The sequence below is a fragment of the Zea mays genome, chromosome 2, assembly GCF_902167145.1.
Source record: "Zea mays cultivar B73 chromosome 2, Zm-B73-REFERENCE-NAM-5.0, whole genome shotgun sequence".
Taxonomy (NCBI): Eukaryota; Viridiplantae; Streptophyta; class Magnoliopsida; order Poales; family Poaceae; genus Zea; species Zea mays.
The window spans coordinates 15,353,337-15,371,704 of NC_050097.1; the positions used below are offsets into that span (position 1 = coordinate 15,353,337).

At 45.3% G+C, this 18,368-nt stretch overlaps 1 protein-coding gene across 1 annotated transcript; it reads left to right on the top strand.

Moving 5' to 3' along the window:
* Window positions 1–299: 299 nt before the first annotated feature.
* On the top strand, window positions 300–11,200 carry LOC103648429 (uncharacterized). Its single transcript, XM_008672902.1, has 4 exons — window positions 300–470; window positions 1,050–1,112; window positions 1,247–1,525; window positions 10,967–11,200. Exons 1-4 carry the CDS (start codon window positions 300–302, stop codon window positions 11,198–11,200), a joined length of 747 nt encoding a protein of 248 aa, XP_008671124.1.
* Window positions 11,201–18,368: the final 7,168 nt, after the last annotated feature.

Sequence of the window (18,368 nt, forward strand, 5' to 3'; positions counted from 1 at the left end):
GCGCGCCCTGCTGCTGCCTGCTGCCGCGCGCGCCCTCCAGTGCTGCTGCCGCGCACGCGATGAGTTGGAGTCGCGGGCGAGGTGGATCCGACGAGATCCATGGCGGAGGGTGAGGAGGCTCCGACTGGATCTATGGCGGGGGGCGAGGTAGCTCCGACGAGGTACATGGCGCGAGTGGAGGCAGCTGCGATTCCGACGAGGTCCACGTCGGAGGGCGAGGAGGCCGCGACTGGATCTATGGCGGGGGGCGAGTGGGCTGTTGCAGGATCCATGGTGGAGGGGAAGGTCCGACGGGATCCATGGCTGGGGGTGGTGGAGCTGGCTGCGACAGTATCTACGGCGGAGGGCGAGGGTGTCCCGACGGGATCCATTTTCGCTGTCCGGCGACAGCAACCTGTTGTGAAGCAGGCGGGTCTGGAGTTCCACTGCGCGAAGGTTGTGTCCCGGCATCTGGTGGCACTGTCGATCCAGTGAGGGTGCTCTTCATTTTACTTCATCTTTCCTGTGCTCGAGTATATTTTCCTAGTTCTACTGTTTTTTTGGATGTTCAGTATGCAGTGTGTGTTCTTCTGTTTCTATTAGCAAAGGAACAAATTATGCGATTCTAGTTAAAATTTGTCCCAGTATATTTGAGGATAGCATACGTATTGTTGAAATTTATATATAGTTAATGCATGCAATTTTGAAATTGTAATTTAGCATTGAAATGTATGTGCGATGTCTGTGTCTTGGCTTAGATGAATGAGTGTGAGATGTCTGTGCGAACTGTGATGTGGTTCTTTTTATAAATAAAGGAAATCTAGGTTGCTGCCTGGATATAGCATAGCCTCTGTCCCTTAGGAGTTTTTTTGTTTGGAGCAGGTTCCATTATATCCAGGATTTGCATCATTGATAATCTGTTTTGTGTTTATTGTTTGTGTAAATAATCTAAGTTAGCTAAGTATAGTTGTTTGGAGTTACAAAATGTATTTTCTTAGTATATTTAGTTCTTGGAAATTGTTTATTTATATTCAGTTTTTTATTTACAATTTTTTTTGTTATTTTTGCAGGGCATCATTTCCTCTCCTATGGTTAAGTTGATTGAAACTTTTGCTGTTTTTTGCAAGTCTCAGGTAGTTTGTTCTTTTTTATCTTCTTTTTTTTCTGTACAAGTTCTCAATTGTATATTTTTTATATGCAGTTTTTTTCATGTGATTTTTGTTTATTTTTTTGTTACTTAATTTTGTTTTTTATTTTTTATCTCTAGAGAGCTGCTTATAGGGAGAAGGTGTTAATTGAAGCAGAGAAACAATTTCTGCATGATTTCACTTTTTTCAAGGAAAAGTTATTAGTTGATTTTGGCCAAATAGTGGATGTCGAATGCATTGATAGTACTTGCCAAGTTCTGTGTGACAAGGTCAGGCGTTGTTGTTCAATTTGCAAGTCAAGGTGTACTGAAGCTATCATCGATTCTCTGAAAATTTTGGCTGAAGCAATGACTATTAAGCATCAGAAGTTTTTGAATTCCAACAACCTTCTGGCGAAAGTGAAAGGGAATTAGGCTTACACCTAGTTCCTAGATAATTTTGGTGGTTGAATTGCCCAACACAAATCTTTGGACTAACTAGTTTGCCTAAGTGTATAGATTATGCAGGTGTAAAAAGGTTCACACTCAGCCAATAAAAAGACCAAGTGTTGGATTCAACAAAAGAGCAAAGGGGCAACCGAAGGCACCCCTGGTCTGGTGCACCGGACTGTCCGGTGTGCCACCGGACATGTCCGGTGTGCCAGGGGGACTCAGACTCAAACTCGCTACCTTCGGGAATTTCCGGAGGCGACTCCGCTATAATTCACCGGACTGTCCGGTGTACACCGGACAGTGTCCGGTGCGCCATGGGAGGTCGGCCTCAGGAACTCGCCAGCCTCGGACTTTAATTCAAGCCGCTCCGCTATAATTCACCGGACTGTCCGGTGTGCACCGGACTGTCCGGTGAACCACGGAGCAACGGCTACTTCCGCGCCAACGGTCACCTGCAGGCGCATTCAATGCGCGCCAGTGGCGCGCAGTCGTCAGGCACGCCCATTCTGGTGCACCGGACAATGAACAGTTCATGTCCGGTGTGCACCGGACACCCAGGCGGGCCCACAAGTCAGAAGCTTCAACGGTCGAATCCAACGGCAGTGATGACGTGGCAGGGGGCACCGGACTGTCCGGTGTGCACCGGACTGTCCGGTGCGCCATCGAACAGATAGGATTCCCAACGGCCACATTTGGTGGTTGGGGCTATAAATACCCCAACCACCCCACCATTCATTGCATCCAAGTTTTCCACTTCCCATCTACTACAAGAGCTCTAGCATTCAATACTAGACACACCAAATAGATCAAATCCTCTCCAATTCCCACACAACTCCATAGTGACTAGAGAGAGTGATTTGCTTGTGTTCTTTCGAGCTCTTGCACTTGGATTGCTTTCTTTCTTCTTGTACTCTTTCATTGTGATCAAACATTCACTTGTAATCGAAGCAAGAGGCACCAATTGTGTGGTGGCCCTTGCGGGAACTTTGTGTTCCAAGTGGTTGAGAAAAGAAAGCTCACTCGATCCGTGGATCGTTTGAGAGAGGGAAGGGTTGAAAGAGACCCGGCCTTTGTGGCCTCCTCAACGGGGAGTAGGTTTGCAAGAACCGAACCTCGGTAAAACAAATCTCCGTGTCTCACTTGTTCATTTGTTTGGGATTTGTTTTGCGCCCTCTCTCGCGGACTCATTTCTTTATTACTAACGCTAACTCCGGCTTGTAGTTGTGTTTATATTTGTAAATTTCAGTTTCGCCCTATTCACCCCCCCCCTCTAGGCGACTTTCAATTGGTATCAGAGCCCGGTGCTTCATTAGAGCCTAACCGCTCGAAGTGATGTCGGGAGAACACGCCAAGAAGGAGATAGAGACCGGCGAAAAGCCCACTACAAGCCAAGGGAGCACTTCATCGGAAGAGTCCCGCACCAAAAGGAGGGAGAAGAAGAAGAGCTCCTCCAACAAAGGGAAGGAGAAAAAATCTTCTTCTCACCACAAAGAGAAGAAGGAAAAATCTTCTTCCCACAAGCCGCATCGGAAAGGCGACAAGCACAAGAGGATGAGGAAAGTGGTCTACTACGAGACCGACACTTCATCAACATCGTCCTCCGACTCCGATGCGCCCTCCGTCACTTCTAAGCGCCAAGAGCGCAAGAAGTATAGTAAGATCCCCCTACGCTACCCTCGCATTTCCAAACATACACCTTTACTTTCCGTCCCATTAGGCAAACCACCAACTTTTGATGGTGAAGATTACGCTAGGTGGAGCGACTTAATGCGATTTCATCTAACCTCGCTCCACAAAAGTATATGGGATGTTGTTGAGTTTGGTGCACAGGTACCGTCGGTAGGGGATGAGGACTATGATGAGGATGAGGTGGCCCAAATCGAGCACTTCAACTCTCAAGCAACAACAATACTCCTCGCCTCTCTAAGTAAAGAGGAGTATAACAAAGTTCAAGGGTTGAAGAGCGCCAAGGAGATTTGGGATGTGCTCAAAACCGCGCACGAGGGAGACGAGCTCACCAAGATCACCAAGAGGGAAACGATCGAGGGGGAGCTCGGTCGGTTCCGGCTTCACAAAGGGGAGGAGCCACAACACATGTACAACCGGCTCAAGACTTTGGTGAACCAAGTGCGCAACCTCGGGAGCAAGAAGTGGGATGACCACGAAGTGGTAAATGTTATTTTAAGATCTCTCATTTTTCTTAATCCCACTCAAGTTCAATTGATTCGTGGTAATCCTAGATATACTAAAATGACCCCCGAGGAAGTTATCGGGCATTTTGTAAGTTTTGAGTGCATGATAGAAGGCTCGAGGAAAATCAACGAGCTTGGCGACCCATCCGAAGCCCAACCCGTTGCATTCAAGGCAACGGAGGAAAAGAAGGAGGTGTCTACACCAAGTAGACAACCAATAGACGCCTCCAAGCTCGACAATGAGGAAATGGCGCTCGTCATCAAGAGCTTCCGCCAAATCCTCAAGCAAAGGAGAGGGAAAGACTACAAGTCCCGCTCCAAGAAAGTGTGCTACAAGTGTGGTAAGCCCGGTCATTTTATTGCTAAATGTCCTATATCAAGTGACAGTGACCGAGGGGACGACAAGAAGGGAAGAAGAAAGGAGAAGAAAAGGTACTACAAGAAGAAGGGCGGCGATGCCCATGTTTGTCGGGAATGGGATTCCGACGAGAGCTCAAGCGACTCCTCCGACGACGAGGACGCCGCCAACATCGCCGTCACCAAGGGACTTCTCTTCCCCAACGTCGGCCACAAGTGCCTCATGGCAAAGGACGGCAAAAAGAAGAAGGTTAAATCCAACTCCTCCACTAAATATGAGTCTTCTAGTGATGATAATGCTAGTAGTGAGGAAGATAATTTGCGTACTCTTTTTGCCAACCTTAATATGGAACAAAAGGAGAAATTAAATGAACTAATTAGTGCCATCCATGAGAAGGATGAACTCTTGGACTCCCAAGAGGACTTCCTAATCAAGGAAAATAAAAAACATGTTAAGGTTAAAAATGCTTACGCTCTACAAGTTGAAAAATGTGAAAAATTGTCTAGTGAGCTAAGCACTTGCCATGAGATTATTGACAACCTTAGGAATGAAAATGCTAGTTTGAATGCTAAGGTTGATTCACATGTTTGTGATGTTTCAATTCCCAATCTTAGAAATGATAATGTTGATTTGCTTGCTAAGATTGATGAATTGAATGTATCTCTTGCTAGCCTTAGATTAGAGAATGAAAATTTGATTGCTAAGGCTAAAGATTTTGATGTTTGCAAAGTTACAATTGCCGATCTTAGAGATAAGAATGATATACTTCGTGCTAAGATTGTAGAACTTAACTCTTGCAAACCATCTACATCTACCATTGAGCATGTCACTATTTGTACTAGATGTAGAAATATTGATATTGATGCTATTCATGATCATATAGCAAAACTAGATGCTAAAATTGCCGAGCACAACTTGGAAAATGAAAAATTTAAATTTGCTCGTAGCATGCTTTATAATGGGAGACGCCCAGGCATTAAGGATGGCATTGGCTTCCAAAGGGGAGACAATGTCAAAATTAGTGCCCCTCCTAAGAGATTGTCCAACTTTGTTAAGGGCAAGGCTCCCGTGCCTCAGGATAACGAGGGTTACATTTTATACCCTGCCGGTTATCCCGAGGACAAAATTAGGAAAGTTCATTCTAGGAAGTCTCACTCTGGCCCTAATCATGCTTTTATGTATAAGGGTGAGACATCTAGTTCTAGGCAACCAACCCGTGCCAAGTTGCCTAAGAAGAAGATTCCCAATGCATCAAATGAACATAACATTTCATTTAAGACTTTTGATGCATCATATGTTTTGACTAACAAATCCGGCAAGGTCGTTGCCAAGATTGTTGGGGGCAAACACAAGGGGTCAAAGACTTGTGTTTGGGTACCCAAAGTTCTTGTTTCTAATGCCAAAGGACCCAAAACAGTTTGGGTACCTAAAGTCAAGAACTAAATTTGTTTTGTAGGTTTATGCATCCGGGGGCTCAAGTTGGATACTCGACAGCGGGTGCACAAACCACATGACCGGGGAGAAAAGGATGTTCTCCTCATATGAGAAAAACCAAGATCCCCAACGAGCTATCACATTCGGGGATGGAAATCAAGGTTTGGTCAAAGGTCTTGGTAAAATTGCTATATCTCCTGACCATTCTATTTCCAATGTTTTTCTTGTTGATTCATTAGATTACAACTTGCTTTCCGTTTCCCAATTATGTCAAATGGGCTACAACTGTCTTTTTACTGATATAGGTGTCACTGTCTTTAGAAGAAGTGATGATTCAATAGCATTTAAGGGAGTGTTAGAGGGTCAGCTATACTTGGTAGATTTTGATAGAGCTGAACTCGACACTTGTTTAATTGCTAAGACTAACATGGGTTGGCTCTGGCACCGCCGACTAGCCCATGTTGGGATGAAGAATCTTCACAAGCTTCTAAAGGGAGAACACATTTTAGGATTAACAAATGTTCATTTTGAGAAAGACAGGATTTGTAGCGCATGTCAAGCAAGGAAGCAAGTTGGCACTCATCATCCACACAAGAACATAATGACGACTGACAGGCCACTGGAGCTCCTACACATGGATCTATTCGGCCCGATCGCTTACATAAGCATCGGCGGGAGTAAGTACTGTCTAGTTATTGTGGATGATTATTCTCGCTTCACTTGGGTATTCTTTTTACAGGAAAAATCTCAAACCCAAGAGACCTTAAAGGGATTCTTGAGACGGGCTCAAAATGAGTTCGCCTTAAGGATCAAGAAAATAAGAAGCGACAACGGAACGGAGTTCAAGAACTCTCAAATTGAAGGCTTTCTTGAGGAGGAGGGCATCAAGCATGAGTTCTCTTCTCCCTACACACCTCAACAAAATGGTGTAGTGGAGAGGAAGAATCGAACTCTATTAGACATGGCAAGAACCATGCTTGATGAGTACAAAACATCGGATCGGTTTTGGGCCGAGGCGGTCAACACCGCTTGCTATGCCATCAACCGGTTATATCTACACCGAATCCTCAAGAAGACATCATATGAACTCCTAACCGGTAAAAAGCCCAACATTTCATATTTTAGAGTTTTTGGTAGCAAATGCTTTATTCTTGTCAAAAGAGGAAGAAAATCTAAATTTGCTCCTAAAACTGTAGAAGGTTTTTTACTTGGTTATGACTCAAACACAAGGGCATATAGGGTCTTTAACAAGTCCACTGGACTAGTTGAAGTCTCATGTGACGTTGTGTTTGATGAAACTAACGGCTCTCAAGTAGAGCAAGTTGATCTTGATGAAATAGGTGAAGAACAGGCTCCATGCATCGCACTAAGAAACATGTCCATTGGGGATGTGTGTCCTAAGGAATCCGAAGAGCCTACAAATGCACAAGATCAACCATCCTCCTCCATACAAGCATCTCCACCAACACAAAATGAGGATGAAGCTCAAGTTGATGAAGAAGAAGGTCAATCAAATGAGCCACCTCAAGATGACGGCAATGATCAAGGGGGAGATACAAATGAGGAAGACAAGGAGGATGAAGAGCAAAGGCCGCCACACCCAAGAGTCCACCAAGCAATCCAAAGAGATCACCCCGTCGACACCATCCTCGGCGACATTCATAAGGGGGTAACTACTCGATCTCGTGTTGCACATTTTTGTGAACATTACTCGTTTGTTTCCTCTATTGAGCCACACAAGGTAGAGGAAGCACTTCAAGATTCGGATTGGGTGGTGGCGATGCAAGAGGAGCTCAACAACTTCACTAGGAATGAGGTATGGCATTTAGTTCCACGTCCTAATCAAAATGTTGTAGGAACCAAATGGGTCTTCCGCAACAAGCAAGACGAGCATGGTGTGGTGACAAGGAACAAAGCTCGACTTGTGGCCAAGGGATACTCCCAAGTCGAAGGTTTGGATTTCGGTGAAACCTATGCACCCGTAGCTAGGCTTGAGTCAATTCGCATTTTATTAGCCTATGCTACTTACCATGGCTTTAAGCTTTATCAAATGGACGTGAAAAGTGCCTTCCTCAATGGACCAATCAAGGAAGAGGTCTATGTTGAGCAACCTCCCGGCTTTGAAGACAGTAAGTATCCTAATCATGTCTATAAGCTCTCTAAGGCGCTTTATGGGCTCAAGCAAGCCCCAAGAGCATGGTATGAATGCCTTAGAGATTTTCTTATTGCAAATGGATTCAAAGTCGGAAAAGCCGATCCTACACTCTTTACTAAAACTCTTGAAAATGACTTGTTTGTATGCCAAATTTATGTTGATGATATTATATTTGGGTCTACTAACGAGTCCACTTGTGAAGAGTTTAGTAGGATCATGACACAGAAGTTTGAGATGTCTATGATGGGGGAGTTGAAGTATTTTCTAGGATTCCAAGTAAAGCAACTCCAAGAGGGCACGTTCATCAGCCAAACAAAGTACACTCAAGACATTCTAACCAAGTTTGGGATGAAGGATGCCAAACCCATCAAGACACCCATGGGAACTAATGGGCATCTCGACCTCGACACGGGAGGTAAGTCCGTGGATCAAAAGGTATACCGGTCGATGATTGGTTCATTGCTTTATTTATGTGCATCTCGACCGGATATAATGCTTTCCGTATGCATGTGTGCAAGATTCCAAGCCGACCCTAAGGAAGCTCACCTTACGGCCGTAAAACGAATCTTGAGATATTTGGCTTATACTCCTAAGTTTGGGCTTTGGTATCCCAGGGGATCCACATTCGATTTAATTGGTTATTCGGATGCCGATTGGGCGGGGTGCAAAATCAACAGGAAGAGCACATCGGGGACTTGCCAGTTCTTGGGAAGATCCTTGGTGTCTTGGGCTTCAAAGAAGCAAAATTCGGTCGCTCTTTCCACCGCCGAAGCCGAGTACATTGCCGCAGGTCATTGTTGCGCGCAATTGCTTTGGATGAGGCAAACCCTGCGGGACTACGGTTACAAATTAACCAAAGTCCCTTTGCTATGTGACAATGAGAGTGCAATCAAAATGGCCGACAATCCCGTCGAGCATAGCCGCACTAAACACATAGCCATTCGGTATCACTTTTTGAGGGATCACCAACAAAAGGGAGATATCGAGATTTCATACATTAATACTAAAGATCAATTAGCCGATATCTTTACCAAGCCTCTTGATGAACAATCTTTTAACAAACTTAGGCATGAGCTCAATATTCTTGATTCGCGCAATTTCTTTTGCTAAGATTGCACACATTGTTCTTTTATATACCTTTAATCATGTCTCTTTTATATGCTATGACTAATGTGTTTTCAAGTCTATTTCAAACCAAGTCATAGGTATATTGAAAGGAAATTGGAGTCTTCGGCGAAGACAAAAAGGCTTCCACTCCGTAACTCAACCTTCGCCGTCGCTACTTACCACTCTCCATCCTTAGGGGAGAAAGCAAAAGGACTTCGTCTTTGGTATAATCTTAACTCATTTGTTTATGACCAAAGGGGAAGAAACTACTTCGAGGGCTCTAATGATTCCGTTTTTGGCGATTCATGCCAAAAAGGGGGAGAAAGGAGCCCAAAGCAAAAGGACCGCACCACCACCCACCACCTAATTCAAAAACTTAGTGCTTTCCAAAAGTATTTTTCAATTGGTATCCTATTGTGTTCAAAAGGAAAAGAAAATTAGGTTTTCAAAAATGTATATCAAAACCCTCTTGAACACTAAGAGGTGGATCTCCTTTAGGGGGAGTTTTGTTTAGTCAAAAGAAAAGCATTTGAGACAGGGGGAGAAAATTTCAAATCTTGAAAATGCTTTGCAAAAATCTTATTCATTTACCTTTGACTATTTGCAAAAGATCTTCGAAATGAATTTACAAAAAGAATTTGCAAAAAAAAAACAAAACATGTGGTGCAAACGTGGTCCAAAATACTAAATAAGAAAGAAACATTCCATGCATATCTTGTAAGTAGTTATATTGGCTTAATTCCAAGCAACCTTTACACTTACATTATGCAAACTAGTTCAATTATGCACTTCTCTATTTGCTTTGGTTTGTGTTGGCATCAATCACCAAAAAGGGGGAGATTGAAAGGGAATTAGGCTTACACCTAGTTCCTAGATAATTTTGGTGGTTGAATTGCCCAACACAAATCTTTGGACTAACTAGTTTGCCTAAGTGTATAGATTATGCAGGTGTAAAAAGGTTCACACTCAGCCAATAAAAAGACCAAGTGTTGGATTCAACAAAAGAGCAAAGGGGCAACCGAAGGCACCCCTGGTCTGGTGCACCGGACTGTCCGGTGTGCCACCGGACATGTCCGGTGTGCCAGGGGGACTCAGACTCAAACTCGCTACCTTCGGGAATTTCCGGAGGCGACTCCGCTATAATTCACCGGACTGTCCGGTGTACACCGGACAGTGTCCGGTGCGCCATGGGAGGTCGGCCTCAGGAACTCGCCAGCCTCGGACTTTAATTCAAGCCGCTCCGCTATAATTCACCGGACTGTCCGGTGTGCACCGGACTGTCCGGTGAACCACGGAGCAACAGCTACTTCCGCGCCAACGGTCACCTGCAGGCGCATTCAATGCGCGCCAGTGGCGCACAGTCGTCAGGCACGCCCATTCTGGTGCACCGGACAATGAACAGTTCATGTCCGGTGTGCACCGGACACCCAGGCGGGCCCACAAGTCAGAAGCTTCAACGGTCGAATCCAACGGCAGTGATGACGTGGCAGGGGGCACCGGACTGTCCGGTGTGCACCGGACTGTCCGGTGCGCCATCGAACAGATAGGATTCCCAACGGCCACATTTGGTGGTTGGGGCTATAAATACCCCAACCACCCCACCATTCATTGCATCCAAGTTTTCCACTTCCCATCTACTACAAGAGCTCTAGCATTCAATACTAGACACACCAAATAGATCAAATCCTCTCCAATTCCCACACAACTCCATAGTGACTAGAGAGAGTGATTTGCTTGTGTTCTTTCGAGCTCTTGCACTTGGATTGCTTTCTTTCTTCTTGTACTCTTTCATTGTGATCAAACATTCACTTGTAATCGAAGCAAGAGGCACCAATTGTGTGGTGGCCCTTGCGGGAACTTTGTGTTCCAAGTGGTTGAGAAAAGAAAGCTCACTCGATCCGTGGATCGTTTGAGAGAGGGAAGGGTTGAAAGAGACCCGGCCTTTGTGGCCTCCTCAACGGGGAGTAGGTTTGCAAGAACCGAACCTCGGTAAAACAAATCTCCGTGTCTCACTTGTTCATTTGTTTGGGATTTGTTTTGCGCCCTCTCTCGCGGACTCATTTCTTTATTACTAACGCTAACTCCGGCTTGTAGTTGTGTTTATATTTGTAAATTTCAGTTTCGCCCTATTCACCCCCCCCCCTCTAGGCGACTTTCAGAAAGATATGGATATTAAGTCAGATGAGAAAGCTACCAAATTTGATACCAATGTGCAGCCAGTTGATGTTAAGTCGAATGAGAAAGGGGCTGGTGTGGGCATTGTTGAGGCTTCTCATGGAAAAGCTCATGTGGTTATTACAAATCCCCTGATAACAGTGCCCATACAGTTGGAGACACCAATCGTTAATAGGCTGGATGGAAATAATGGAACATCTTTGAATCCACCAGCGGGTTAGTGCTTTTTAAAGTCTGTTTTAATGTTTTTTGTTTTCCTTTTTTGCATTTTGTACTTCATTGTGTTTGCTCAATGCATTTTTTATTCTATGTGCTACCTATGTGGGCATGTCTGGTGTCGGCGTTTCGAGACCGGGGGTCCCTGGGCCGACGAGTGAATGTCGCCGCGTGCCCCAGCCCAGATGGGTCGAGCGCGAGGGCGAGCGCGAAGGGGGGAGAGCGAGGCGGCCGGAGACCGGCGTGAGAGAGGTGGGAATCCCGCGGCCTTCGTGTTCGTCCCGCGCCCAGGTCGGGTGCGCTTGCAGTAGGGGGTTACAAGCGTCCACGCGGGAGAGGGAGCGAGCGGCCCCAAGCGAGCGCATGTCTCGTCCTCGTCCCCGCGCGGCCAACCCTCTCTAAGAGGGCCCTGGTCCTTCCTTTTATAGGCATAAGGAGAGGATCCAGGTGTACAATGGGGGTGTAGCAGAGTGCTACGTGTCTAGCGGAGGAGAGCTGAGAGCACCTAGAGGGGGGGGGGGTGAATAGGTGATCCTGTAAAAACTTCAAACTTAAGCCACAAAAACTTGTTAAGTGTTAGCACGATTATTGCCAAGTGGCTAAGGTGAAGTCTCAACAGTCTCAACAAAACACAGTACCACAAGAGAATCAAGCACAGAGTGACACAGTGGTTTTATCCCGTGGTTCGGCCAAGACCAACGCTTGCCTACTCCACGTTGTGGCGTCCCAACGGACGAGGGTTGCAATCAACCCCTCTCAAGCGGTCCAAAGACCCACTTGAATACCACGGTGTTTTGTTTTCCTTTCACTATCCCGTTTGCAAGGAATCTCCACAAATTGGAGTCTCTTGCCCTTACAAGTATATGATCACAAATGAAACACAGAGTAAGGGAGGGAAGCAACACACACAAATCCACAGCAAAAGCGCACACACACGGCCAAGAATCGAGCTCACAAGACTATCTCAGAGTTCTCACTTAGAACAGAGCTCGAATCACTTAGAAACACAAACGAATGCGCAGAGACTTAGTGTGGATGATCAAGAATGCTCAAAGGTTGCTTGTGTATCTCCTCCATGCGCCTAGGGGCTCCTTTTATAGCCCCAAGGCAGCTAGGAGCCGTTGAGAGCAAATCCGGAAGGCCATCCTTGCCTTCTGTCGTCGGGGGCACCGGACAGTCCGGTGCACACCGGACACTGTCCGGTGCCCGATTTGTTTCCTTAAACGGCGAAGACGACCGTTGCAGACCGTTGGCAGATCTGGCGCTGTTGGCGCACCGGACATGTCCGGTGCACACCGGACAGTCCGGTGCCGTCTTCCGACCGTTGGCTCGGCCACGTGTCCCGCGCGGATTGCGCGGCCGACCGTTGGCCCTGGCCGACCGTTGGCTCACCGGACAGTCCGGTGCACACCGGACAGTCCGGTGAATTTTAGCCGTACGCCGCCGGCCAATTTCCCGAGAGCGGCCAGTTCGAGTCGCGCCAGCCTGGCGCACCGGACACTGTCCGGTGCACACCGGACAGTCCGGTGCTCCAGACCGAGCTGGGTCTTGGCAGCACACAGCCAAGTCCCTTCTCCTTTTCTCTATTCTTCTTCTTTCTGTTTCTAACACTTAGACAAATATATTAGTACTTAAAACCAATGTACTAAGGCTTAGAAACATACCTTTACTTCATGATTTTCACCTTGTTCATCCATGTACATAAATTCCCAATTAAGCACATGTGTTGGCACTCAATCACCAAAATACATAGAAATGGCCCAAGGGCACATTTCCCTTTCAATCTCCCCCTTTTTGGTGATTTATGCCAACACAACATAAAGCAACTAGAACAAGTGCAAACTCACTTCAAATAAAATAGATTTAAGTTTTATTCAATTTTGGCATATATGGATCATCCTTTGCCACCACTTGGTTTGTTTTTGCAAATCAAACTCAAATCTCTATCTCTAAGTCAAACACACATGTTGAAGTATAAAGAGAGTCATTCCAAAAGAGATTGATCAAAGATTTCAAAAACTCCCCCTATTTCCCATAATCAACACTTCTCCCCACAAGAAGCCAACTTTTGACAATAGAGACAATAAGAGACAATAAAAGCTTTTGACAAAACAAAAACTCTATTCTACTATTTTCAAAATCTCTCAAGTGGTAGCTGATCCATTTATCACTTTGGCCTTTATTTTCTCCCCCTTTGGCATCAAGCACCAAAACGGGATCAATCTTGGCCCGTTAACCCCATTGCCTCACCAAAGTCTTCAATTAAGAGCAAATGGCAATAAGATTTCATGAGATGAACTTGGAATTAGTTACCCTCTCATCGGAGTGCAGTGGAAGTCTTTCATGGTCCAAGTTCACCTTTTCCCTTTCAATCCTCCTTCGAGACTAAATTATCAAACTCAAGCACAAGGTTAGTCTCAAAGGGTCAAGTTGTAACACATCTCCCCCTAAACATGTGCATCACTTTGCAACGGACTTGTGAGGTCCAGAGAGTGTTGGTACAACTTGAGCACCACAATAAGCAACAAAATGCAGAATGAACCTGATCAAATGCATAAACACATGTATGCTACAATTCAATCCAAGTTCCGCGAATCTAAGACATTTAGCTCACTACGCAGCCTGCAAAAGGTCTTCTCATCTAGAGGCTTGGTAAAGATATCGGCTAGCTGGTTCTCGGTGCTAACATGAAACACTTCGATATCTCCCTTTTGCTGGTGGTCTCTCAAAAAGTGATGCCGGATGTCTATGTGCTTTGTGCGGCTGTGCTCAACAGGATTCTCCGCCATGCGGATAGCACTCTCATTGTCACATAGGAGTGGGACTTTGCTCAGATTGTAGCCAAAGTCCCTGAGGGTTTGCCTCATCCAGAGTAGTTGCGCGCAACACTGTCCTGCGGCAACATACTCGGCCTCAGCGGTGGATAGGGCAACGGAAGTTTGTTTCTTAGAGTTCCATGACACCAGGGACCTTCCTAAGAATTGGCACGTCCCCGATGTACTCTTCCTATCGACCTTACATCCAGCATAGTCGGAGTCTGAGTATCCAACTAAGTCAAAGGTAGACCCCTTTGGATACCAGAGCCCGAAGCAAGGCATAGCAACCAAATATCTAAGAATTCGCTTCACCGCCACTAAGTGACACTCCTTAGGATCGGATTGAAATCTAGCACACATGCATACGCTAAGCATAATATCCGGTCTACTAGCACATAAGTAAAGCAAAGAACCTATCATTGACCGGTATGCTTTTTGATCAACGGACTTACCTCCTTTGTTGAGGTCGGTGTGTCCGTCGGTCCCCATCGGAGTCTTTGCGGGCTTGGCGTCCTTCATCCCAAACCGCTTTAGCAGATCTTGCGTGTACTTCGTTTGGGAGATGAAGGTGCCGTCCTTGAGTTGCTTCACTTGGAACCCAAGGAAGTAGTTCAACTCGCCCATCATCGACATCTCGAATTTCTGCGTCATCACCCTGCTAAACTCTTCACAAGACTTTTGGTTAGTAGAACCAAATATTATGTCATCGACATAAATTTGGCACACAAACAAATCACCATTACAAGTCTTAGTAAAAAGAGTTGGATCGGCTTTCCCAACCTTGAAAGCATTAGCAATTAAGAAATCTCTAAGGCATTCATACCATGCTCTTGGGGCTTGCTTAAGTCCATAGAGCGCCTTAGAGAGCTTACACACATGGTCGGGGTACCGTTCATCCTCGAAGCCAGGGGGTTGCTCCACGTACACCTCCTCCTTGATTGGCCCGTTGAGGAAGGCGCTCTTCACATCCATTTGAAACAACCTGAAAGAATGGTGAGCGGCATATGCTAGCAAGATACGAATTGATTCTAGCCTAGCCACAGGAGCAAAAGTCTCCTCGAAATCCAAACCTGCGACTTGGGCATAACCTTTTGCCACAAGTCGAGCCTTGTTCCTCGTCACCACCCCGTGCTCGTCCTGTTTGTTGCGGAACACCCACTTGGTTCCCACAACATTTTGCTTCGGACGAGGCACCAGTGTCCAAACTTCATTGCGCTTGAAGTTGTTTAACTCCTCTTGCATGGCCAACACCCAGTCCGGATCTAGCAAGGCCTCTTCTACCCTGAAAGGCTCAATAGAAGAGACAAAGGAGTAATGCTCACAAAAATTAACTAATCGAGATCGAGTAGTTACTCCCTTGCTAATGTCACCCAGAATTTGGTCGACGGGATGATCCCTTTGAATCATCGCTCGAACTTGGGTTGGAGGTGCCGGTTGCACTTCTTCCTCCATCACTTGATTATCTTGTGCTCCCCCTTGATCAAGCGCCTCCACTTGAGGTACCTGTTCGTCATCTTTGGTTGGGGGATGCACCATAGTTGAGGAAGAAGGTTGATCTCGTTCATCTTGTTCCTGTGGCCGTACTTCTCCAATCGCCATGGTCCGTATAGCGGCCGTCGGAACATCTTCTTCATCTACATCATCACAATCAACAACTTGCTCTCTTGGAGAGCCATTAGTCTCATCAAATACAACGTCGCTAGAGACTTCAACCAAACCCGATGATTTGTTGAAGACTCTATACGCCTTTGTATTTGAGTCATAACCTAATAAAAACCCTTCTACAGCTTTGGGAGCAAACTTAGAATTTCTACCCTTCTTTACTAGAATGTAGCATTTACTCCCAAATACACGAAAGTACGATACATTGGGTTTGTTACCGGTTAGCAGCTCATACGACGTCTTCTTGAGGAGGCGATGAAGGTAGACCCTGTTGATGGCGTGGCACGCCGTGTTCACGGCTTCCGTCCAAAAGCACTCGGGGGTCTTGAACTCTCCTAGCATCGTCCTCGCCATGTCGATGAGCGTCCTGTTCTTCCTCTCTACCACACCATTTTGCTGTGGTGTGTAGGGAGCGGAGAACTCGTGTTTGATCCCTTCCTCTTCAAGGAACTCCTCAACTTGAAGGTTCTTGAACTCGGACCCGTTGTCGCTTCTTATCTTTTTCACTTTGAGCTCAAACTCATTTTGAGCTCTCCTGAGGAAGCGTTTGAGGGTCCCTTGGGTTTAGACTTATCCTGCAAAAAGAACACCCAAGTGAAGCGGGAAAAATCATCAACAATAACTAAACCATACTTACTTCCCCCTATGCTTAGATAGGCGACGGGTCCGAAGAGATCCATATGCAGCAGCTCCAGGGGTCTTGAAGTGGTCATCACATTCTTGCTGTGATGCGCTCCTCCCACCTGTTTCCCTGCTTGACAAGCTGCACAAGGTCTATCTTTTTCGAAATGAACATTGGTTAGACCTATCACATGTTCTCCCTTTAGAAGCTTGTGGAGGTTCTTCATCCCCACATGTGCTAAGCGGCGATGCCACAGCCAGCCCATGCAAGTCTTAGCCATTAAGCATGCATCTAGACCGGCCTCTTCTTTTGCAAAATCAACTAAATAAAGTTTGCCGTCTAATACACCCTTAAAAGCTAGTGAACCATCACTTCTTCTAAAGACAGACACATCTATATTTGTAAACAAACAATTATATCCCATTTGACATAATTGACTGACAGATAGCAAATTATATCCAAGACTCTCCACTAAGAATACATTTGATATAGAATGCTCATTTGAAATTGCAATTTTACCTAGCCCTTTTACCTTGCCTTGATTCCCATCACCGAATATAATTGAATCTTGGGAATCCTTATTTTTGACGTAGGAGGTGAACATCTTCTTCTCCCCCGTCATATGGTTTGTGCATCCGCTGTCAATAATCCAGCTTGAACCCCCGGATGCATAAACCTGCAAGGCAAATTTAGGCTTGGGTCTTAGGTACCCAACTCATGTTGGGTCCTACAAGGTTAGTGCAAATATCCTTAGGGACCCAAATGCAAGTTTTGTCTCCCTTGCATTTTGCCCCTAACTTCCTAGCAACAATTTTCTTATCCTTTCTACAAATAGCAAAGGAAGCATTTAAAGCATAATAAATTGTGGAAGGTTCATTTGCTATTTTCCTAGGAGCATGAATAACATTCCTTCTAGGCACATGATGAATAGCATTTCTTTTAGGAACAACATTTCTCCTAGTAACATTTCTATCATACACATAAGAGGAACTAGGAGCAAACATGGTATGAGAATCATAAACATATGAATCATAAGCATCATGACTTACATTTCTAGTTTGTCTTCTATCATGATACAAAAATGCATGGTTCCTTTTAGCACTAGTAGCCATAGGGGCCTTCCCTTTCTCCTTGGCGGGAATGGGGGCCTTATGGCTTGTTAAGTTCTTAGCTTCTCTCTTGAAGCCAAGTCCATCCTTAATTGAGGGGTGTCTACCAATTGTGTAGGCATCCCTTGCAAATTTTAGCTTATCGAAATCATTCTTGCTAGTCTTAAGTTGAGCATTAAGACTAGCCAGTTCATCATTAAGCTTGGAAATTGAAACTAGGTGTTCACTACAAGCATTAATGTCAAAGTCTTTACACCTAGTACAAATTTCAACATGTTCTACACAAAAATTGGATTTGTTTGCTACTTCTAATTTAGCATTTAAATCATTGTTGACACCTTTCAAAGTAGAAATGGTTTCATGACAAGTAGATAGTTCAAAAGAAAGCATTTCATTTCTCTTAACTTCTAAAGCATAGGATTTTTGTGCCTCAACAAATTTATCATGCTCTTCATACAACAAATCCTCTTGCTTTTCTAAAAGTATATTCTTTTCATTCAAGGCATCAATTAATTCATTAATTTTGTCTATCTTAGATCTATCTAAGCCCTTGAACAAACATGAATAATCTACTTCATCCTCATCACTAGATTCGTCCTCACTTGAAGAAACATAGGTAGAGTTGCGAGTACATACCTTCTTCTCCCTTGCCATAAGGCATGTGTGACGCTCGTTGGGGAAGAGGGTTGATTTGTTGAAGGCGGTGGCGGCGAGTCCTTCATTGTCGGAGTCGGACGAGGAGCAATCCGAGTCCCACTCCTTGCCTAGATGCGCCTCGCCCTTTGCCTTCTTGTAATGCTTCTTCTTTTCCCTCTTGTTTCCCTTTTCCTGGTCACTATCATTATCGGGACAGTTAGCAATAAAATGACCAAGCTTACCGCATTTGAAGCATGAGCGCTTCCCCTTGGTCTTGGTCTTGCTTGGCTGCCCCTTGCGACCATTTAGCGCCGTCTTGAATCTCTTG

What these genes read in the sequence shown, in the direction of transcription:
- LOC103648429 (XM_008672902.1), top strand. Translation starts at nt 300, where the DNA reads ATGGCTGGGGGTGGTGGAGCTGGCTGCGACAGTATCTACGGCGGAGGG. An exon ending in CTGTTTTTTGCAAGTCTCAG is followed by an intron (nt 1,113 to 1,246) that starts GTAGTTTGTTCT and finishes TTTTATCTCTAG; the next exon opens with AGAGCTGCTTATAGGGAGAA. An exon ending in CCAACAACCTTCTGGCGAAA is followed by an intron (nt 1,526 to 10,966) that starts GTGAAAGGGAAT and finishes GACTTTCAGAAA; the next exon opens with GATATGGATATTAAGTCAGA.